The sequence below is a fragment of the Ascidia mentula genome, chromosome 8, assembly GCF_947561715.1.
Source record: "Ascidia mentula chromosome 8, kaAscMent1.1, whole genome shotgun sequence".
NCBI classification, from domain to species: domain Eukaryota; kingdom Metazoa; phylum Chordata; class Ascidiacea; order Phlebobranchia; family Ascidiidae; genus Ascidia; species Ascidia mentula.
The window spans coordinates 15,178,914-15,198,669 of record NC_138573.1 but is presented as its reverse complement, the minus strand read 5'-3'; the positions used below and the strand labels follow the sequence as shown (position 1 = coordinate 15,198,669).

The 19,756-nt window shown below is 43.2% G+C and overlaps 1 protein-coding gene across 1 annotated transcript; it reads right to left on the bottom strand.

Moving 5' to 3' along the window:
* Position 1: 1 nt before the first annotated feature.
* On the bottom strand, positions 2–18,126 carry LOC145910658 (uncharacterized). Its single transcript, XM_082997846.1, has 12 exons — positions 17,727–18,126; positions 14,802–14,971; positions 6,306–6,372; positions 5,750–5,807; positions 5,546–5,661; positions 5,053–5,212; positions 2,807–4,399; positions 1,931–2,015; positions 1,494–1,569; positions 1,138–1,171; positions 766–847; positions 2–335 (listed from the first exon to the last, which is right to left on the bottom strand). The coding sequence occupies exons 1-12, from the start codon at positions 18,123–18,125 to the stop codon at positions 2–4; spliced, it is 3,174 nt and encodes a 1,057-aa protein (XP_082853972.1). The 5' UTR covers position 18,126.
* Positions 18,127–19,756: the final 1,630 nt, after the last annotated feature.

Below are 19,756 nucleotides of genomic sequence, written 5' to 3'. Positions count from 1 at the left end.
TTTACTCAGGACTGCCTGCATGATCCAATTGGGCATAGGTGCAGTGAAATTCATTGTTGGGCGACCAAGGCCAATATGACATCATACGCAGGTTATTGTTTGCGTTGACGTTATTGTAAAGTCCCGGATGGTCGTCTATACCCGCGTATATCCCCTCTTCTGGCTCGTCTACAACCACACTCTTAAATTCGCTTTCAACGGTTTTCGTCGGAAATGTCACGTCATTGTAGGCCTTTGATTTATTTCGAATCTTAAGCGTCTTCATCACCGAGACGGGGTTGGGCAGCTTGGAAGGACTCCGCTTTTTCTTGCGATTTGCTTCTTTGCCGAGGTTTCTGTATTCAAGCATAGTTTGAGTCATCACGTATACCGTTGTTTGTTATGCGCTGCGCCAATGCACAATTGCTACGTGTATAAAAATATTACTTGATTTGAAACTGCTGATTTGCCGATTATTCCATTTACACTGTTTTAAAAAAAACGTCTTTTGTTTTGAAATCAGCGTTCACGTAATTTTGTGCCATTCATACTATAAATAAAAAGGACAAACTACACATTGTGATTATGCCCACGCACAAACCATCCTATTCGTATTAGGCATCCCTTAAGTCATTTTTTGAATAAATGTTATATTTGGAAAGGATTCAAACCACGAGCTAGATAACAAACGCAGGTTAAAAATGTCAACAGTACCCAGTCAACATCGAAATTTAACTTAGGCAAATGCTAGAGTGCAAGAATACCCATGCAAGAATAACTGCCTACTCTAATGATTCGCTGCTTCCTAGCCCACGAACTAAACCATTGGGTGTGTCTTCGATGGAAGAATATGTTTCTGCTTCATAATCTGCACAAATATCAAGTATGAGGTAATGGAAAAGGCTGTGACAGCCATTTGTCAGGAACCAGTAACTAACAGGTTGTGGACATTACAGATAAACTCTGATCATTTATATTGAACTCGGATTTGTCAGAAAGTGAAATGTGGTGAGCTGTGCAAGGAATGTTTAAATGGAGGAATGTTTCCAAAGCACTCAGGTGAAAACCACGTTGATATGTTGCGTTGAGACGGTAAATCAGCCCGAAGGTATTTCACAGGCAGGTATCGGAAATCCGTCAATCATAGGCTAAACTTACCTGCTGTGCTGACAATAACTCCCACCTCCGCAACCTGAAAACACATCGTATCATTCTGTGACGTACGTTTCCTTGACGTCATATGGCAAACGACGGGTATTTTTGTAAAGGTTAGTGAGTACACCGGGAAATTATGTGTTTTGATGAAAGTGAGTAAATTTGGCAATCTCACGCAACGTTTCAATTCTTGGGAAGGAAGTTTACGTGCGGCGTCGCGCGCAATGTCACGAGTCGGCCCAACGCGGCCTGTTTGTGCGGAAGCGAAGGCTAACTTAATTCACAGATACACAGCGCGGACATTAGACCTTCAAGGGCCATCGACCTAAACCCGTTTGAAATAAACCCGAATTACTCACTTTGGGTGCGTTCCTGTTCGTCATCTTCGGCGATAAACTAGGGTTGGTCCGGACTATGTTCCTCTCGTTTTCCAACCTTGGGAGAAAAAAACGCGGATTATGCTCTGTGATGTCACAATGCGGCGACATGTGCCGCGACAGGAATAGGGTAGAGGCGGCCCAGAAGGGCCTGGTGCATGTTCACCTCGGCATTGTAGGAGAAACGGTCGTCGGTGCGGTACTGCGCGAGAAGTACTTGGCTACATCCTGTTTATTTGCATTTGTATTTTTCAAGTCTGCAGACACTGCTGTAAGAGTCTTACATCAACGTTTGCACACGAAAAACTAACCAGCAGTACTTTCCAGATTATAAACACCACAAATTTTCGACCCAACGGGTATGTTTCAAAACGTAATTACACCCGATATGTAAAAAAATCAATCGGCAAGTCACGTACTTGCAGGCCACTTTTCTTTGTTCGGCAGCTTGGATGTTTTTCTTCGATGGGGGCGGAGGCCGGGCGGGTGCAGGCTTTTTGTTTACTGTTGAAATATGGTTTCAGAGCTAATTAGATGGGCCCACGCCTAGATTATGACAGGTCTATGCACAACAACAAAACCAGCCCACACACTATTCGGTGTATTCTAAAGTTTCCAAGTTGTGATGCCAGCTTGGTACAAAATATATATTTTCCACTATGAGATGAATAAACACATCCGCTTAAGCAAAAAACACTGATTCAAATCAGGGCATTCTGTACCCAATACATTGTATGTTAGTCATGATTTTAGCACAGATGCTATTCCATGAGGGACATTTCTATGCTAACAATTGCAAGGAAAAAAAACAGTTTTGCTATATCTGTAATTCAAGCTCAATTGTAACAACATTTAATGTATATATTCCGAAATCTACCTCAAGCTCAATTGTGTTGCAGTCGAGTCAAGGTAATATATTTTGTATATATAAAGCAATAGCATGATTGGAATAATAAACTTTTCATACAGCTAAATTACATTACGTTGCAGGTAGATACATTGAGCACAACAACAGACACGTGTTGTTTTTTCCCGTTTCACCAGCACATATTTTAACCAACCTCATTAATACTGATTAGGGCGTAATTCTGAAAATACGGCCATATATCTGCCATCTGATCGAGGTTATAAATGGCGCCCTAGGGTGCCACGCCCCCGGTTGGGAACCACTGTCATAAGCATCCAATTTTTTACAATTTTACGAAACAGTGGCCCCGTCGGCAGCTCACTTGCTTTACAATTCTGATTCACGTTTTTAAGCACGGGCAATGCAAGATACATTATTCTGCACACACCTTTTTCATCTTGTGGGAGTGATGGATGCGTCATGTTAGGTCTTGGAGGTGGTGGGGCTGTGGGTCGGGGTTTTGGTTTCATTCTGGGAGACCTCATGGTTGTGGGAGGGCGAGGGTTGATTCCTTGTGAGTTGGGACTCGAAAATGACGCGGAAGCCGAAGGAAGAACAATCTTTCCACTGACATGGGAGCTCTCCTCCGGTAACGAGGGCGGGGGGTTGGTCGGGAGCTCGGGGGGAGTTTGAATTGGGGTGTGTGACGTAACACTTGACTCGTCGATGGCGCTGTAAACGCCATCGTCTTCCACGCACCCGGAGGCAGGTCCCCCACCGTATGTTGCGGTCGGTGCAGTTGGTTGTGGAAGTTTTCGCGACGTGACCAAGTTCCGCGGTAAGGTGGGGGAATTTGCAACGGGTGGTGAACTAACACCGCCCTTCGGTAACGTGGATGATCTCGAATACTTCGCTGTCGTTGCGGACGCTACCTCTGTGTTCGCAGTTTCGGAAGGGGAACCAACTGGTTTGCGAATAACCGGTTTGTTGGGAACACTTGGCGGCTTCGGCTTGACTGCAACTACAGGGAATATTTCCGGTTTGTGATGCTTTAAAGGTGGACTGGGAAGAGGTTTTTTAGCTGGCCTTGGTTTCTTGTCTGCGTCGACTCGTTTCTTGGGTTTTATGTCAATGTTTTGTTTTTTCATCTGTTTTATTAGATTGGCCACTGGGTGGACGCTCATTTCACCGGAGGGAATTCTCAACGGGACTTCAGACAAATCTGCCTCGCGCTTTGGAGTATCAGGAGGAGTTTCGGTGTAACCAGGTGCCGACTTCAAAAACGGCGAAGAAGGCCGATAAGGGAGACGCGGGGCGTAAGATTCAGCGTTTCTAGGCAACGGAGGTGGCGGGGTATCTGGAGAGACATCCTGTGGCGAGGAAGGGATTCCTGGAGGACCAGACAAGGGTGGGACGGGCGGAGGCTTCTTGGAAATAAGGAGATGCAAGTGTGGAGGATCTGTGGGCAGAGGAGGAGAAACAAGTGACGGCCTTCCTACTGGCATGACAAGGGGGACTGATGAAGGAAGATTTGGTTCCGAGGCACTGTTCCTTTGTGGGAAAGTCGGAGGTGGGGGCGGAGGGGGAAGATCTGGTATATCATCTAAAATCGGAGGTGGTTTCGATGAAAGTCGATTGGTAGTATCGAATCCTCCAGAAATAGGACGGTGAGATGATTGGGAGGAGACTGGTGGTTGAGGAGGAGGGAGGTCGGGAAGAAAATCATTCAGAGGCCTTTTTCCTGATACTGGTGGTAACGGTGGAGGACCACTGGCGGAAGACGGCCGTCTTTGACCAGTGGGGGGGAGTGGCGGAAGAGTTTCAGCCGATATTGGTCGCTTTGTCGGTGACGTTGACCCGCGGATGTTGGACTGAGTCAATGCAGGCGATAAAGGTGACGACAGTTTAGGAATGTTGGTTGGCGGCAGGGGTGGAGGGTCTTGTGGCATCGATGACTGCCTACTCGCCGAAGAATGATCGTTTTTGCTTGAATCCTGATCGTCGGTCTGCATTAAAGGGGGCGGTGGCAGCGGGCGTGCACCTGTGGTTGGGCAAGGGATTAGACCGCTTGTTATACAAACAATCAATGTATTGTTGATAATGCTAAAAAAGATGGTTCTCGGCTTTCAAATGTGTTTATGTTGGTAAGCTCGTGACATGATGCGGTTTGACTAGGATCCAACAACAAGAGGAGCTAATTTGAAACAACAAGGTCATATGTCGGCATGGCTTTTATAAGACTCGCTTTTGTTTGATGTATTAGGGCAACCACGAAAGCAATCAGTGCATTTATTGAGTCCTAACAATACCACAAACCAATGATAAAAAGTGCGTCAGTCGTTTACTCAACCCTGCTAAATCGTTGAATGATTGTGCTGTTGCGGTGAGACGGGTTTAATTTTGTTACGTAACCAAGTCTAGAGTAACTTGCCAGTCTGTTTCGTGACGTAATAGACAGCATTATCAAACACTTCCGTAAGTAAGTCATAAAGGTTTAAATTACGTCAACAGCTGAAGGTAATCACGCCACCTTCTAAACAGAAAATGTTTCGTTTATAAAATGTTTCTTTGCTCAAATAAACCAAGAAAAACAAAGTACAACATTATATTGTTATTCAGTTGAAAACTCACTGTGCTTTAAATGTGAACACAAACTTGACAAAAACAAAAATCACAAACGTGTGTTCGACTTGCCTGTTTTGTTGGAATTTACGGTGCCGGGAGGTTCTGGGGGAGGTGAGATGGGCATTGATATGGGTCTCGCAGCAGGACTTCGCCTGCCTTCTGAAGGAGGTTTGCGCAATTTTACCACGGTCGACTGACCGACGCGCCTCTGCTCTGGGTGGGTTTGCTCCTATGATATAAGGAGGAAATCCATAGCAACATTTTCATTGCAATGTAACAAAACAACTTTTGCATGATGTTGCATGGTGATATTTGGCGCTGTTAGTGCAATGCAACTGTATATATAGTGGAGATTATTGTTTATTGAACTAATATACATACATGGAAAATCATACAAAGAGGTGTAAAAAAGTACGAACGGGTTTTTGTTTTAATATGAAGATGGTTAAGCTTGAAAAATCTCTTTAAAACAAAACTGACAGGCATCGAGTTAAACCACATGCAAGCAATGAAATGGTTTGTTACCTGGAAAAGAAACGACGAACTTAAAAGAAAAACAAACCTTTTTCTCTTTTCGTCCACCCAGCAGCTTGGGATTGGATAATTTTCCACCCATTGCCGAGTCGTCTAATTTCAGGTTGTCAACAGCATTAACTGTTGGACGCGTAGCATCAGAACCTGCAACAGGGCACAGTGCAACTGTCACGCAACAATGGACAGAGGAAACAATCTGGCGTTTATGACGTCACTATCGCCGGATACTCACCGCCAGTTGAATCGAGGTCCAAATATAAATCCTGTTCTGGAATGGTTTCCAGAGCTCCCTGCATATGAACCACAAAAACTGTTTACAACTACCGGGAAATGTTTTCACTGTGTGATAATGGGTTCTGGGTGTGAGGAAAACGTCTCGAATTTAGTGTCCAATCACGTTGAACTAAATATGATATGTTTTGCCTCAAAGTAGAAGCAAACAGGAGATTATTTTCGCTATCAAGCAAACAAACGAATGTTATTCAGTGACGAAAATAGTCATCGAACGAAACGACGTATATGTTGTTTGGAAATCCCACGCAAAGCCGATAATTGTCCTTGGCTAAGCCCAGCAGAGAGCGCTTCAAACGAACGGGTATAGGTAAACAGATTCTATTCGAAGGAAAACAAGCGGTGGCCTTTAACAGCGGCCAGGCATAACAAGGGTATTCGCCGATAATCTGTTCTGATCGCGCTACTACCATTGCAGGCACAACATTTATAGCGCGGCTTGCAGTTGGCTGCAGAGCTGTTGATACAGCATTGGTGCCAATCTTGCCTTGTAGTACCTTATCGACTTGCATTGCGAATGAATCGCAGGCATATCCAGTTGTCTCGTCTTCGTCTACCGGAACGCTGCGGAAACAAAATTGATACCCCGCTTTAAACCGCTATTGTTGACATTGAAGGTAGCCTAATCCCAGGAGGATTGCGTTACCCAAAGCGAAACAATTGCGGCGCGAAAACCGAGCCTGAAAGGGGTACGGGAATAACAAAGGATTAGGATTGCAAAATCTTTGCGTGTTGTGTTTGTCAGATTTGATACCCAAGATTATGCGGTTCCGGTCGTGCGAAACCGAAAATATTTCGCTGCACGGGGAAACGCTTCGTCGTCCCTAAATGATGTCTTAATAAGGAGCTGTTTCCCTAAATTTAGTCCAGCCAAAATCTTGCGATAAAACCTAAACAAAACCATATGCAGATTTTGTTTAGACGTTGGATTAAAGAGTACACGTAAAATGGATTGAGTTTGGTTGTTAGGGCGCTATTTGACACGATACGACGCACAGGATCAACAAACAACCCGACAATACTTCATATTACATATTTAAATGACAGGCTTATGCAATTATTTGGCCAGGAAAAGCAAGAGAACACAACGCCGGCTTCCGCAACGTAGCAATTGCTTCTAGAAAGCGGTTTCAACCAGCCAAGATTTTGTATGGCGTGAGATGATAACGTGACTATCGTCCCTTTAATTATGTCGTCAAGACCAAGGTAAAAAAAAACTTGTGCAAAACAGAATCGTGACAGCGTGACGATGCAAAATTAACCTAGTTAAAGTCACATATATTCTTCCGTATTATTACTTTTTTTTTAATTGAGTTGCGGAAAAGCTGTCAGTGAATACGAGTCACAAGCTTGCTGGTCCTTTATAAGTGTAACAAATCTTAGCAATTATTTCTTCTGACCCAACTAGCAACCAAAACCTACGAATAAACAACTACGTATCAGGCAATTGCCTATAAGAGGTCGATGATTTTATCTGGATGTTGTTTAAAAGACTTTGGATGAGTCGGTGTTAGACGGGCCGGGAAGGGTCACCAATCAGGCGATGGGTTCAGAATGGGCGTGTTAGCACTGCTACCACTCATACACTTGTAAGTGAAGTTTAAGCTCGTGGCGCGGCCACAGTTACAAATTACACTGTTTACCGACACTCGATTTGATGACCGACGCCACGAGGCCGACGGAACACATCGTGCAAGACGTCATCGCAGTGACTCAAGTGAACATTAACGTGTGCCGCTTGCAATAGCGTCAAATTACAACTGTGCAGTTCACACTACCTCAACTAGTTTGCTACCTTGTTAGGACATCAATAATGAATTACAGAGACGAGGTAACGAAATGTCCTGGTCCGCGAATTGTTGCCGCCAAATGTCATCGTAAATGTTACCACGCGAGTTTTAATTGAGATACATAAAACATGAAACATATCTCCAGTGGCATCGACCGCATAATTAGAAAAAATGTTGGCCAACCGTCAAACCATATAGTAACCCTAACAGTAGATTCACTGCTAGTGATTGTAAAAGTCAAAACCCGCATCTATAAACCGCGAGGAAAACGATTTCATGGTGGTACAGGACTTCTCGTTCGTTTTTTGCGTTTCAGCGCAGCTGATTTCAAGGCAACAAATCAGCCGAAAACAATTGATTGCCGAATTGTTTGAACTTTTTATCACTCCTTGTTTTCTTCGGCTTGGAATTAATAATAGATATTCACGCAATATTACAACTGAAAATTGCAAAAAGGCTTCGGGCGCAACAGAGATGACGTTTAGTTTGAAGGTCATTTGAAAGTAGAGCAACAAAGTACGTTATTACACGAAAAAAAAAATGTCAAAGTGTGCGGGATAGTACTGCGATAAATGTAACTAACTCAATGCAAGCAACAAAATCCCATCTCCACATAACAGTAATCATTCTGTTTTGCCTACGTATTAAATCTAATATCGGGAAAAAATGTACATGCTGACGCTAGATTTCAAGGTTTATTTCCAGTAACTTATAGTAAAGAAAGAATTGAATTATTGGTTTTAAATTAATGTACATTTACATTCAATGTTGCTTAAGCATTAGGCATTGCTTAAGCAACATTAACAAATGGGCCGAGGTAAATTAACTTGGCTTATAGCAGAGGCCGGGAACCTACGGCTCGCGAGCCAGATGGTGGCTTTTTTGGTCACGGCATATGGCTCGCAGAGAAATGTATGTTGGCATATCTTAGCGCGATTGTTACGAATAAAACTTTTTCTGTAATTTTCCATAACGTAACAATCCACTCGTAACAATCGCGCTAAGAAATGCCAACTTACATTTATCTGCCAGCAGTCATTATTTCGACGCTTGAACTTGTTTACCAAGTGTTGAAAAATATCGTATGGCTCTCACAGAAGTACAATTAAAAACACGTAGCTTTCACGGCTCCCTTGGCCAAAAATGTTCCCGGCCCTTGGTTTAAATAGGCCCAGATATACAACGGGTCGGAATACTCGGAATAGGCAATGTTTTTCATACAATCAGGACCGTGCTTCGCAGCAATAAACGCTCCATGTCCGTATTAGATTTACTTATTTTAATAGTAACTCTATGAAGTGAACTATGTAAAACAATGTGTCTTAAACGAACCAAGGGAGTATCCAAGGGTACCGTGGCCCACAACCTTTGCAATCCACCATGCAGAGACACTCGAGGATATTCACGATAATGCGAATAAATGTGATTAAATATGTTCTTTGATTTGTTCATTTTGCAAGAGTTTCACAACGGTGGTGAAAACGTATAGTGACGAATGTTTCATTTCTTGTTTATTGAAGTGTTATAATAACCTCTGGTAAGTTGGGATTGGCAGCTCCGAGTATGATTGATTAGTTTGGTTAAAGAGCGTAATTGCACTTTTACTTGCTTGATGGCAATTGGTCAAATTATTTCTCCATGATGCGCTCATTGCGTCAATAGAGTAGCGGCATTACACAGCTTTACAATTACTTGGTTGACGCGGAAAGTGCGTATTAGATTCTATCATGGACACATTCCAAAAACGTGGTTGCCAATTCATGTTTTTTCGCATGGTTATACGCATAGTTTAGGTTATAGAGCGCTTCTCCGCATCGACCTCACAATTAGGAAGATGTGGGCTAACCTTCATGAACCTCAACCACATGATTGGAAATATCGTAGCCAACTAACCCTCATAAGCGGTCAAGTGTAAAAATTCACGGAGAGACAAATAAGCACAGAATCCACAAAATGTTGTTGCGGTATTTCTCTTCAGATGATCACAGAATGTATGAGGTCGTGTGTATTTGTCCAAATAAAGCAGGTTGTGTAATTGTAACCCCAATATTTGCCACAAAACGACTCCACAACTACTATCACTGTGATAATAAACACCATAAAACGGTGGCCCTTTCAACGCGCCTCGGGTTTCACCTCATGCCAAGACAACAAATTTTAAATTCTGGAAAACGCTGTGGCTTTTTGGAGAAAAATACTTTTCATTGGAAAAGCTGTTGACCTACGTGCCAGGCGCGAAACGGTATCCTACAAACTTACGATGAAAAAGGTATGGTAAGAGCGTCGCGAGCACACGACGAAAACGTCCATTTCAGCAGTATGTGGTCTGTGCATGCATTTCCCGAGCACGTTCACATTTACTAGCGTAAACAGGCGATGCCGCCGATTCGCGATTTTATCTTAAAACATATTGCACAGAGCCGAATTGCGGCATGCTTTTGAAACATACGTGTTGGGGATAGCTATTTTTGGGTACTAGTGCAGTTGGGGTTAGACGGGCAAATTTAAGCTCCCTTCAATTCGCGAATAGGATAAACGCGCCGCGCCATCAACGTGCTGGTTTGTAATGTGCGAAGTCATGCACGGACAAAAACTGCATTCTTTACTTCTTGAGAGAAATGGAAAGTCAACAAATGGATCGGGTTGGGAACCGCATTGCTTCACGTTATATCCAAATTTCGTTTATGACCGTAAATAACTTTGCATACTTCTAAGCACATGATTGTCAGGACAGCCGTTCAAATTCCAAAACAGAAAAGGGTCTGTACCACATTAAACATTTGCGGAAAATATCTTCAGCCTGTTATTCAAATAACCTTGACAAATATATTAAAATTAGGCCAAACTTTCCCCTTAACGTTGCACCACGAGACTGTAAACAGTGTGAAAGCATCACGTGATTTTGTGTCACCGAAACGTTCTTCCTTCCAACATGACACCTTTCCTGCGGCGATTTCCTCCTTATAAGGTCAACTTCATAATCCAGAATTGGAAATGAGTTAAATCTGGATTGTCGCCAGGATTTGCGAGGAGCTGTTTAAATTTAAGCCTTTAAATGGTTTTATTGACGTGCAGAATTTGGAAGCACATATATACCAGTGCTTTTTATTTGCATACAGACTATAGCGTTGAGAAAAGCTTTCAGGATATGTTTGCGACGAAAGTATAGTGACATGTGTTTATGTTGATGTTCATTGCGCGGTGTTAGTGACCGTCATTTTCTGCAACAATAGCCAGGACTTTGCATGGTGACAAATTTGTTGCGCGGGTTTAAAATAATAAAACAGAGGGATTGACTGGAAATAACAGCTCCATAAAAGCCTGGCGAACCTTTTCGAGGTTTGCTGTGGACGATATCGGGCCATTGAAAGAGCCCGGCAATTAAAATTTTACCTGCAAATATAAGCTTTTTGAAAGTACAACTCCTTTAGGTGCTCGAAGATTCTCCCGGTAAACGTAAGGGTGCTGTCAATTATACCACAAATCCCATAGTTATGCGCATGTAAATAATTCCAACCTCGCCCCACTCAGCTACTGAGATTTGCATTCAGTGTGGCACACGCTGTATCGTCCTGATTGGTGATTCACGCGCTAATGTACAAGTCTCAAACGAGAAGCACTTGAGCGCAGTTGGGAGTCTGGATCAATGTTGGTTCAGGCAAATTTTTAGTCAAATGATTGCGGTGAATCACTGCCGAAAAACACGTTGGAGGTTGAATGAATTTGATTACCACGTTTGTTTCTCTGTGCTCTTTCACACAACATAGTTTTTAGATAATTGCTTTTTCAAACGTTTCTGAAGAGGTTCGTCGTTGTTTTTGCATATCGACACTGGTTTTTGTGCTTCTTCAAAAATAGACATGGTAAGCTGTATATATCCGTTGACGATGAACAAATCCAGTAAATATGTCAAACACTTGAATGGAATATGCTTACACAAAACACAAACAGTATATTGGCACTGGACACAATTCCACAAATATGACGTCAAATTCTGCTCCGTAGCGGATAAGCCTTGCAAAAATTACACAGCGGTTACCGAGTGTTCGCAAGGCGGTTGGTGCATCGCGGCATCGACACGAACCACGCGACCAAATCGAGTTTCCGCGAAAGCAATAGGAAAACATACAAACTGGCGGTTAAATAAAGCGTCTCCTGGCGTGTGATATCAACACCGGAGCCGATAATGAGGTGTAACGTAAACGCAGGATTATGGAAGATCTACACCTTATTAGTGGCACCACTTGGAAATATCCGTTAATTCGTAACCAATCTACAAGTCCTGGTGGTTACAGTGAACACACATTGTGCAGCTGCTACAGCCGGTCGTGATTAGAAGGGATTGTTCTTATACCGTCAACGAAGGTTTGTCTGGTCTTAATGTCTATCTTTCGAGGCGGATAGCGGCAAGTTGTGCGCGTTTTTACAAGTATATATCTGAGAGAATTCAATTAGTGAAATAAAGCGACAAAAAGACAGAAGCGGAAAGAAGTCGTTATTTGTTGAATAGAGAGAGGTCGTTTCTAACCAATTCCAATACTCCTTCTATTGCCATGTGACAGATGGATTATTTAGTGGAAGAAAACAATCCTTGAAAAGGAGATTGCTTTAAGACAAGTTAAAAAAAAATTCCGGAGGCAAAACGATCAATGACGCCAGGTATTTTTAGTTTAAGTTTTGCTGTCCATAACGTTAAGCGTCCAACGCCGTGCTTATTGCGACAAGACGCGCCACGTATATGTTACATTTTGGATGAAGCATTGGTAGACGTTTTATGTTTACAGAAACACTCAAATAAGTTTCCAAGTAAAGTGGATTCTCAGCAGCGATATATCAGTTTGAGCATAATACTGCGGGGAGGTAGTTAAGTATTAAGTAAAGCAAACAATTTGAGGATTGTTACGAACGAACGAGAAAAATGTGTTGCAAACTATTGGTTTACATACGTCACTAGTCAGAAATTACGCAGCATCTAGAATTTGCATTAACATATTTTCGTATTGGACGCACTTATTTATTTTGGCATGATGGCGACGGGTGGGCGGGCGCTCTATAAACCGAGTTTAACCTTCAATGTTATTGAAACAAGTCCCAAAAGCAGACCCTTGGATGCTGCATTTCTTCATTGCTGACGTCACGCCTCGAATAATGGCGTCGTTAGTGAAAAGACCAAATGCCTTGTCCTCATTGACGTGAATGCTTTCGCATTAAACGCCGCAAAAAAATCGTTGCGGAGCGAAAACTTACCACGATTTTGTGTCGTTTATTTCAGACTGAAGTCGCCGCCGCGATGTTTGTTTGTATAAAGCCGTCGACGAACTTAAGCAAACGAAATCAGGCTTTCTCGTCTCACGCCGCATGATAGAACAGGGCAAGACAGACTATAACCGTTCCATTGTAAATAAACGCGCTCAGGGCCGTTTATCCAGCCAACGTTTGAAGGGGGTAATGCTGATGATGTAATCACTTGTTTGGCAACATAACATCGTGTTCGCAAAGCACAATTGCCGCTTGCAACCCCAGAACCACTGTATATGTGTGTCTATATACAGCACGTTCAGAAGCAATACACAGCGATCGCCCCGGATTTTTAAGAGATAACTCTAACTCGTTCTGGGTTTTGCGATACATAAGTGGATTACTAGGGCTAGGTCTTGTACCAGATACGACGATAACCCATTGAAAGTCGGATAAAAGGTGTGATTCCATCGCCAGGGTTTAATGGTTGCTTGACTTCCGCCGGATTGGTTCAATCAATACGTGTTGGTAAAGGTATTTATATGGATAAAATTGCGTGATGCTCCTGAACGGTGTAGCGACCTTAAATCACGACCAGTGTAATTTCAACTATGAAACATTTTGGGCACCAGGTTTTAAAAGCTGGTGAAGAGAAAAAAAAATCCCAACAAAATTGTCCCGCGGGATCAGATCTTTGCAAAGCAACAAGAAATCTTTTCTTTCAAGAAAATAAACCGATGATTAGACATTTAAACCAACACTTTCCAATAATGTTGACCTGTAACTCTGTGGGAATGAAAGGCATGATCATGAGCAAGCCCAAACGTCGGGGAGTCAACGCAAGTTTTGTTTTTCGGGCGTGAATTTTTCCGAGGTGTCCATAGTTAATCCCAGTAAACAAAAATTGCGGCGAAAGTGGCGTGATCCCTCTGCCCATCCACTTGTCGTCAACGCAACTCTAGTTTGTTAGTAAATGTTTACGCGCGGAAATGCAACGCGGCTTTGCCATATCCATATCCTGGTCAACACTCGTGCATGTGCGCCGTGGCAATGAAACAATCTCCCCAAAAAACACAGTGTGGGTGCCAGTGGAGCACTCAGCACTCAAAGCAAAACATTTCTTGTTGCCTTTGAAAGCGTCCCGAAATTACCAAACTACTTCTTCCTGGAAGAGGAAGAGTGTTTGGCTTCGACTGACAATTTCGGCACGTGGCCGACACGTACATAGTCTGCGATTTCATGGTCGCCATATTATCTGTACCGCACCCAAAAGGGCGAACACGACCGGCGGTTTTGCGCGTTTGTTAAAAGCCGCTCCTTCAATGCCACCATAACAGACAGGACACAACGAAGGTTTACATAACACTGCGGGTCAATTCAAAAAAGGCGGCGTGCGTCTATTGGTCGCATCTAAATGCAGCCGTTTTCCACTACCGACGCAGCATAGACTTGTTCGTTAGTGACGTCATTACTTTTACGGCCTAAATCGGTCTCGGCCTTGCTGAGGGTGTTCTTCCATAAATAAACAGCGGTAAATTGGGTGTGATCGCTATGTTAATCGGACTGTTTGTGGGGTACTTTCTGGCTTGGTCATGCTCACAGGGTAAGTTTAGACTTTGGCTGCACCTGTTTAGGGCGGATAAGGGCCTTGGATCCTTAAACAGCTCACCAAATACTATTTTTGACCTAACGGTAAATGTCACGAATATATGGGTTCCATTACCATCTTAAAGTGTTTATTCAGTTGAAGGTACGTACTTTGCGAGTTATTTTTTCTTTACTCAGGTAAAATGTGTCACCCTAAGATGTCGGATAGTGAACAAACTATTCCACTGTACCTTTGCATATTGCACGCTGACCAAAATAAGTGACATTAAAATAGAAGAAACATGTTGCTGTTTTACACCATATAAAAAGAAAAAATTCAAGTAATTTAACTTTGTACACCGACTGGTATTAACTAACCTGATAAAGCTGTCGTACTCCGATTCACCCGCGATCACGGTGATGCTTTGTTTTCTGGTCAGCTCTCGGTCCATAAACTTATTTCGCGATCCATTGTTGCTGCTTAGCTTTGGCGGAGTATCTGGAGATTTGGGTTTGTAGTAACTCGGTGACTGAATCGCGTCCTCCACCTTCGTACATAAAATCGTTGTTGTAAAATGAAAGGAGAACACGAAGCAAAAGTATGCTGCTTTGGACGATGAAGCAAACGTAACGAACACCATATTGCGTTCATCGTCATTGCTAACTGAATGTAGGCCAATGGGGCCAGCTAGTACAAAAGGTCAGAATCCCAGAGATAAACACCCAGTTAGGCCATCACGTGACAATCTAAAGATCAGCGACAAATAATCAAAATTGCGTTCAAGGTGCCAAGAATTATTCGGCTATAGTTTTTATTGGGCGAGCGGCAACATGTCGGTCGTGAGTGCGGTTTGTTGCAAAAACATTTGGCGTTAATTTCATAGTTTTCTGTGTGTTTCTGATATCCTACTATAGATAATCGCATTAAGAGGTAGCACGAAGAAGCCACTTGCTTGTTGTTAGAATTATGTTGAAAATGGTGAAACCGCGCAGCCAGTCCAACCAGTTAAAACGTGATGGGACATTGTGACATTTATAACAAACAAGCTGTGCAGCATATTCAGTTAAGGTTGTGACATCCGATAACTATCACGGCCGTGGTTGTACTAAGAGCGGATTAAATTGTTCCAGCGCATCGCCAAATTTTTCGTTCCACTTCAAAGTTTCAATGGTAAGTTAATGTCGTTCACAGCGCAGGAAATTTACATACAGCAAAAAATACATTAAATAATGCAAGACGTAAAGACATGCGAAACCTTTCGCAAGCGACGACGACCTGGAGCCGTTGTATTTTTTTTCTGGCGCGTTATATGTTACCTGTCACCGAATCAGAAATCGCGCAAAATTGGTGCCAGAAATGTCATGCGCGAGTTTTACGTTCGGAAAATAACACATTGAACTTTTGTGGTTATGTGGTATTCGAGAGGAGGAGGAAATAGCTACGGAAATTTTCCGGCTGCGCATTTGACGACAACAGGCGTCAAACCGGACGCACGAACGGGCGCTCCAGTTACGTTCGAAGGTGTCAATGTGTTTTTGCACGGAATACATTAGATATACTTGGGTGTAAATAACAGGGGTGAACTGGAAAAAAATAACGATAACTGCAATTTAAACAGATTTGATACGTTCCCAGATTAAAATTCTGAAAAAAGTTCAAACTTTTTGTATATATATTAGCAACGTTCCACTTTGTCCAACAACTACATTGATTTAAAAATAGAGCGGTGATTAAAATCCCCAAAACAAGATTATCATTGCGAGGAACGAGAAAAAATTATGTACGCGTCTGTGGTACTTGCATCTAAAAATAACTGTGCGTGGGCGAAGAACAAGTTCTCGGGCGCCACTGTTATACCCCCACAAATCAAGATATGCCATCTCATGTTAACATACAGTTCCACATTTGTTGGCGTGCTGTTTAAAAGGAAACGGAAAATACCCTCGGCCTCAATTTCCTATATATATATGTGCAAGGAAGCACCCACACCCACGAGACATTTGCGTTAAAATCATCGCGAAACAGCCTTTGAATTGCTTGTTTTGGAAGCGGGTCGTTAAGTCGGTTGATATGTTCGCTAAGCAGATTTAAGATTTTGGTGCATGCCCGCTTACTCAAGGTTAGCACTCCCCCGGGAACTAACAACAAACAGTTACACATGTACCGACAAGCCGCGAACGCGCCGCGCGTGTTTCTTTTTAGTTTGGACGTATGCACGCTCTATTGGCACAACGCGTTTAAGATCTCGTCCCCGTGATTATACCTCCCGTCAGTGACCTCACCTTGACATTGCCGTCCGAAGGTTCAACGCAGATATTGACCACTTTAAAAATGGAGCTAGATTTGTGGCCTGTACTTGGGTTGTGAAATTATACGTGCGGGGAACGTGGCTATTGGGCAGAGGAATCGAGCGCCGTTAGTCTCGGGTCGGAAGCCGGAAAGCGTGCGCCTAAATTTCTCTTCGCCCTTTAAGATCTAAGAAACCGGGAAAGGTGAACGGCGTGTGAGTCCACCTAGCTAGAGCCGTAATTTTCAAAGTTGAAAAGGTTAAGCGCGTTCTAAACCATACCGGAGAACTCATTAAACACAAGAACACGACCTCGTAGAATTGTATTCTGCGGACGCACAGATGATCGTTGAGTTGTGTTTCACAAAGTGGCAGGGAACACGCTTTAGATCTCCATTTTATTTTGACGTGTAATTTGAGGTTTGTAAGTGTGATCTAAACGCCGACGGTTCGCCAACGAGCAAAGTTCTGTCGGTATTGGATAGCGAAGTAACATCAACTTACAAAAATAGCCGTGGATTGGTATTAAAGAGGATTTTGATGTCAGTCAGTGCAATAAATCATTACCGCAATGACGTCACGCTTTGCTTAAGTGACGCAAAAAAGTTTGTATGTAGCAAGTATATTGACAACACTTTATGAAGGATTTTGTGTTTTTATACGAATTTGTCAACTACTTTAGCGTGTTAAGGTAGTTAAACCGCATCTAGCTATCACAACAAACAGCCAAACGCCCATACCCTGTGTAAGATATGTTCTCTGAGATAAGGTAAACATAGCGTAATGTCAACTAACAATGTAAGCAACCGGAAGATTGGTAAATGAAAAACGCGCCGCACTCTTTTATCTGCTGGTTGTGCGAAGGGAGAAATCTATGCATTGCGATCGTATCTTCCTATCCAAAGCGCTATGCAAAATTTTTCATCACTTAACACTCTTTTAATACACATTGTCCTTAACGCAATTTCTCCATAAATTCTCGCCGGCGGTTTCTCCGCAAGCCGATTGCAGTTACCTCCACATATTCGCATTCCGAAGATACGGGAAAGGCCGTTTCTCCATCGTCGGGCACCTTAAAGCGATCCTTAAGCGTTAGATGCGAGACGTGGTGGGGCTGCAGTAGTTTTGAGGTTATTCTGGTCTGGCTTGAATCTTTGTTGGGCGAAGGCACCCTGCTGATCACAGCTGATGGTTTATTTTGCTTTCGAGGTTGGTCTAAGATTGGCCACATATCGACCATGTCGAATTGACCCGGCTTTACAGGAGTCCTTGGCTGTGGGGACATGTACACTGTGTCTGCTTCACTCTCCACTGCATCGTTTGTCTTCGCTTTGCTGCCACTCAATACATCCCCACCACTCGCCGCCTTTAATGCCTTGATTCTGCTTTGAAGCGACAACCCGGAACTTTGCATAATTAATCTTACCCTACGTGACACAGGCAAGCAAGCCGCAACAGCTTATGCAGCTTTATAATAGACCGATAACGCAAGCCTTTACGCTCGTCACAGGTGTATAGCAGCAGTCAGGAAGCAAATCGCGTTGAGTCATTCTGTAGCACTGGGCCACAGTGGAGTACGTCACAAAAGCGGACCAAGTGGAAGTAACCCGTTGCACCATTTCGATAACGGCATGACAACATACGAACACAGTACACACGCAACATGATGCACGTCGCATAAGCTAATGTTAGGGGAAAGTAGATGACGTCCTCATAACAGGTGTCGGTGATTTTGTCGCTTGCCAAATCGTGAACTGAGACGTCCGCGCTTTTTCACTCCTTGAAGCATAATTTGCGCATAATTTGCGCCTCGACGCTCCATAATCACAGTATACCTGGAGCGTCGCTGCTATTTTTAGCCTATTACGGCACGCATCTTACAGTTGCGTCGCGTTAAGAATGTTTGCTTGATTGACCTCAACATCACGTTTGCCGTTGAGAACTACGCCCTCGAAAACATTAGCAAAACAACCACTGTCTCGTCGGCCCAATGCCCAACACTTACAACTGATGACGTAGCAATCGTGAGAATACGACTTCGCGAGGCTTAGTGGGCACACCCCATTTCCACTTGTCGCACAAGCACAACTTGGCGACCTTTTGACATTGACGTAGGCGATACTGCTTTTGTACTTACGCAACCGCAAGATTTTTCAGTTTTGTTACATTGTTCGAAAACTAACGACCATTATATAATCGTCGCAGACAGAGCCTATATTTCTAGTATTCAAATAAAACAACAGCGTAGTTTTGGTAAGCGTTTTTTGTTGAAATTGATCACTGGTTATCAGGCAGGTAACGGTTTAAATTATGGGCCGCGGTCCTATTTGGGGCTAAACGTCTGATATTATGTCATGGAGATTTCCCCGTAACAAAAGGGTGTGCTTGGCGATTTAGGAGGGGACGAAATTTGGTCAACTTCGCAAACATCTCTTCCTCTCCTTGTTCGTGACGGTTTATCCTGTAATATTATAACAGTTTTTTTCTGTGAGCGGCGCTAATCGATCTGCACCCGTGACCCTGATGGCTTAACCTACGCTATATATTCTTGTCCGCGAGAAGGCGTGGGGCTAATTGTGTAGTTTCAGAGAGCGCAAATTAGGAGGCAATGGTGAGTTAGAAGGAATCAAAACAGTGGCAAGAACGTGTCGAGTCTAACCGGTACACACAGTGGTTTTGATTTAATAGACGAACTTTTGTGACAGCAGCAAATTTTAGGAGATAATTTGTGTCATTTGCGGTGGACACCGAGAGGCTTTGACGTCAGTTCTGACCTCCTCGAAATATGTGCGACTCCGAGAAAATTATTATAGGGATTGGTCGCTTGCGCACGTATGGTACGTAGACCGACAACGAACAATGTAAACCTGGTACTGTCCTGCACAATTATCCTTCACACATGTTACGGAAAGGTCGCCACCCCTGCAAAAACGTGATTACTCTTGGGGCGCGCATTATTTAATGTGACGACAGTGAGTTTGCAACATTGCAGAGTCACGGCGAGTAACCGATGTTTGATGATCGGTCGAAGAACCAAGCCCATAA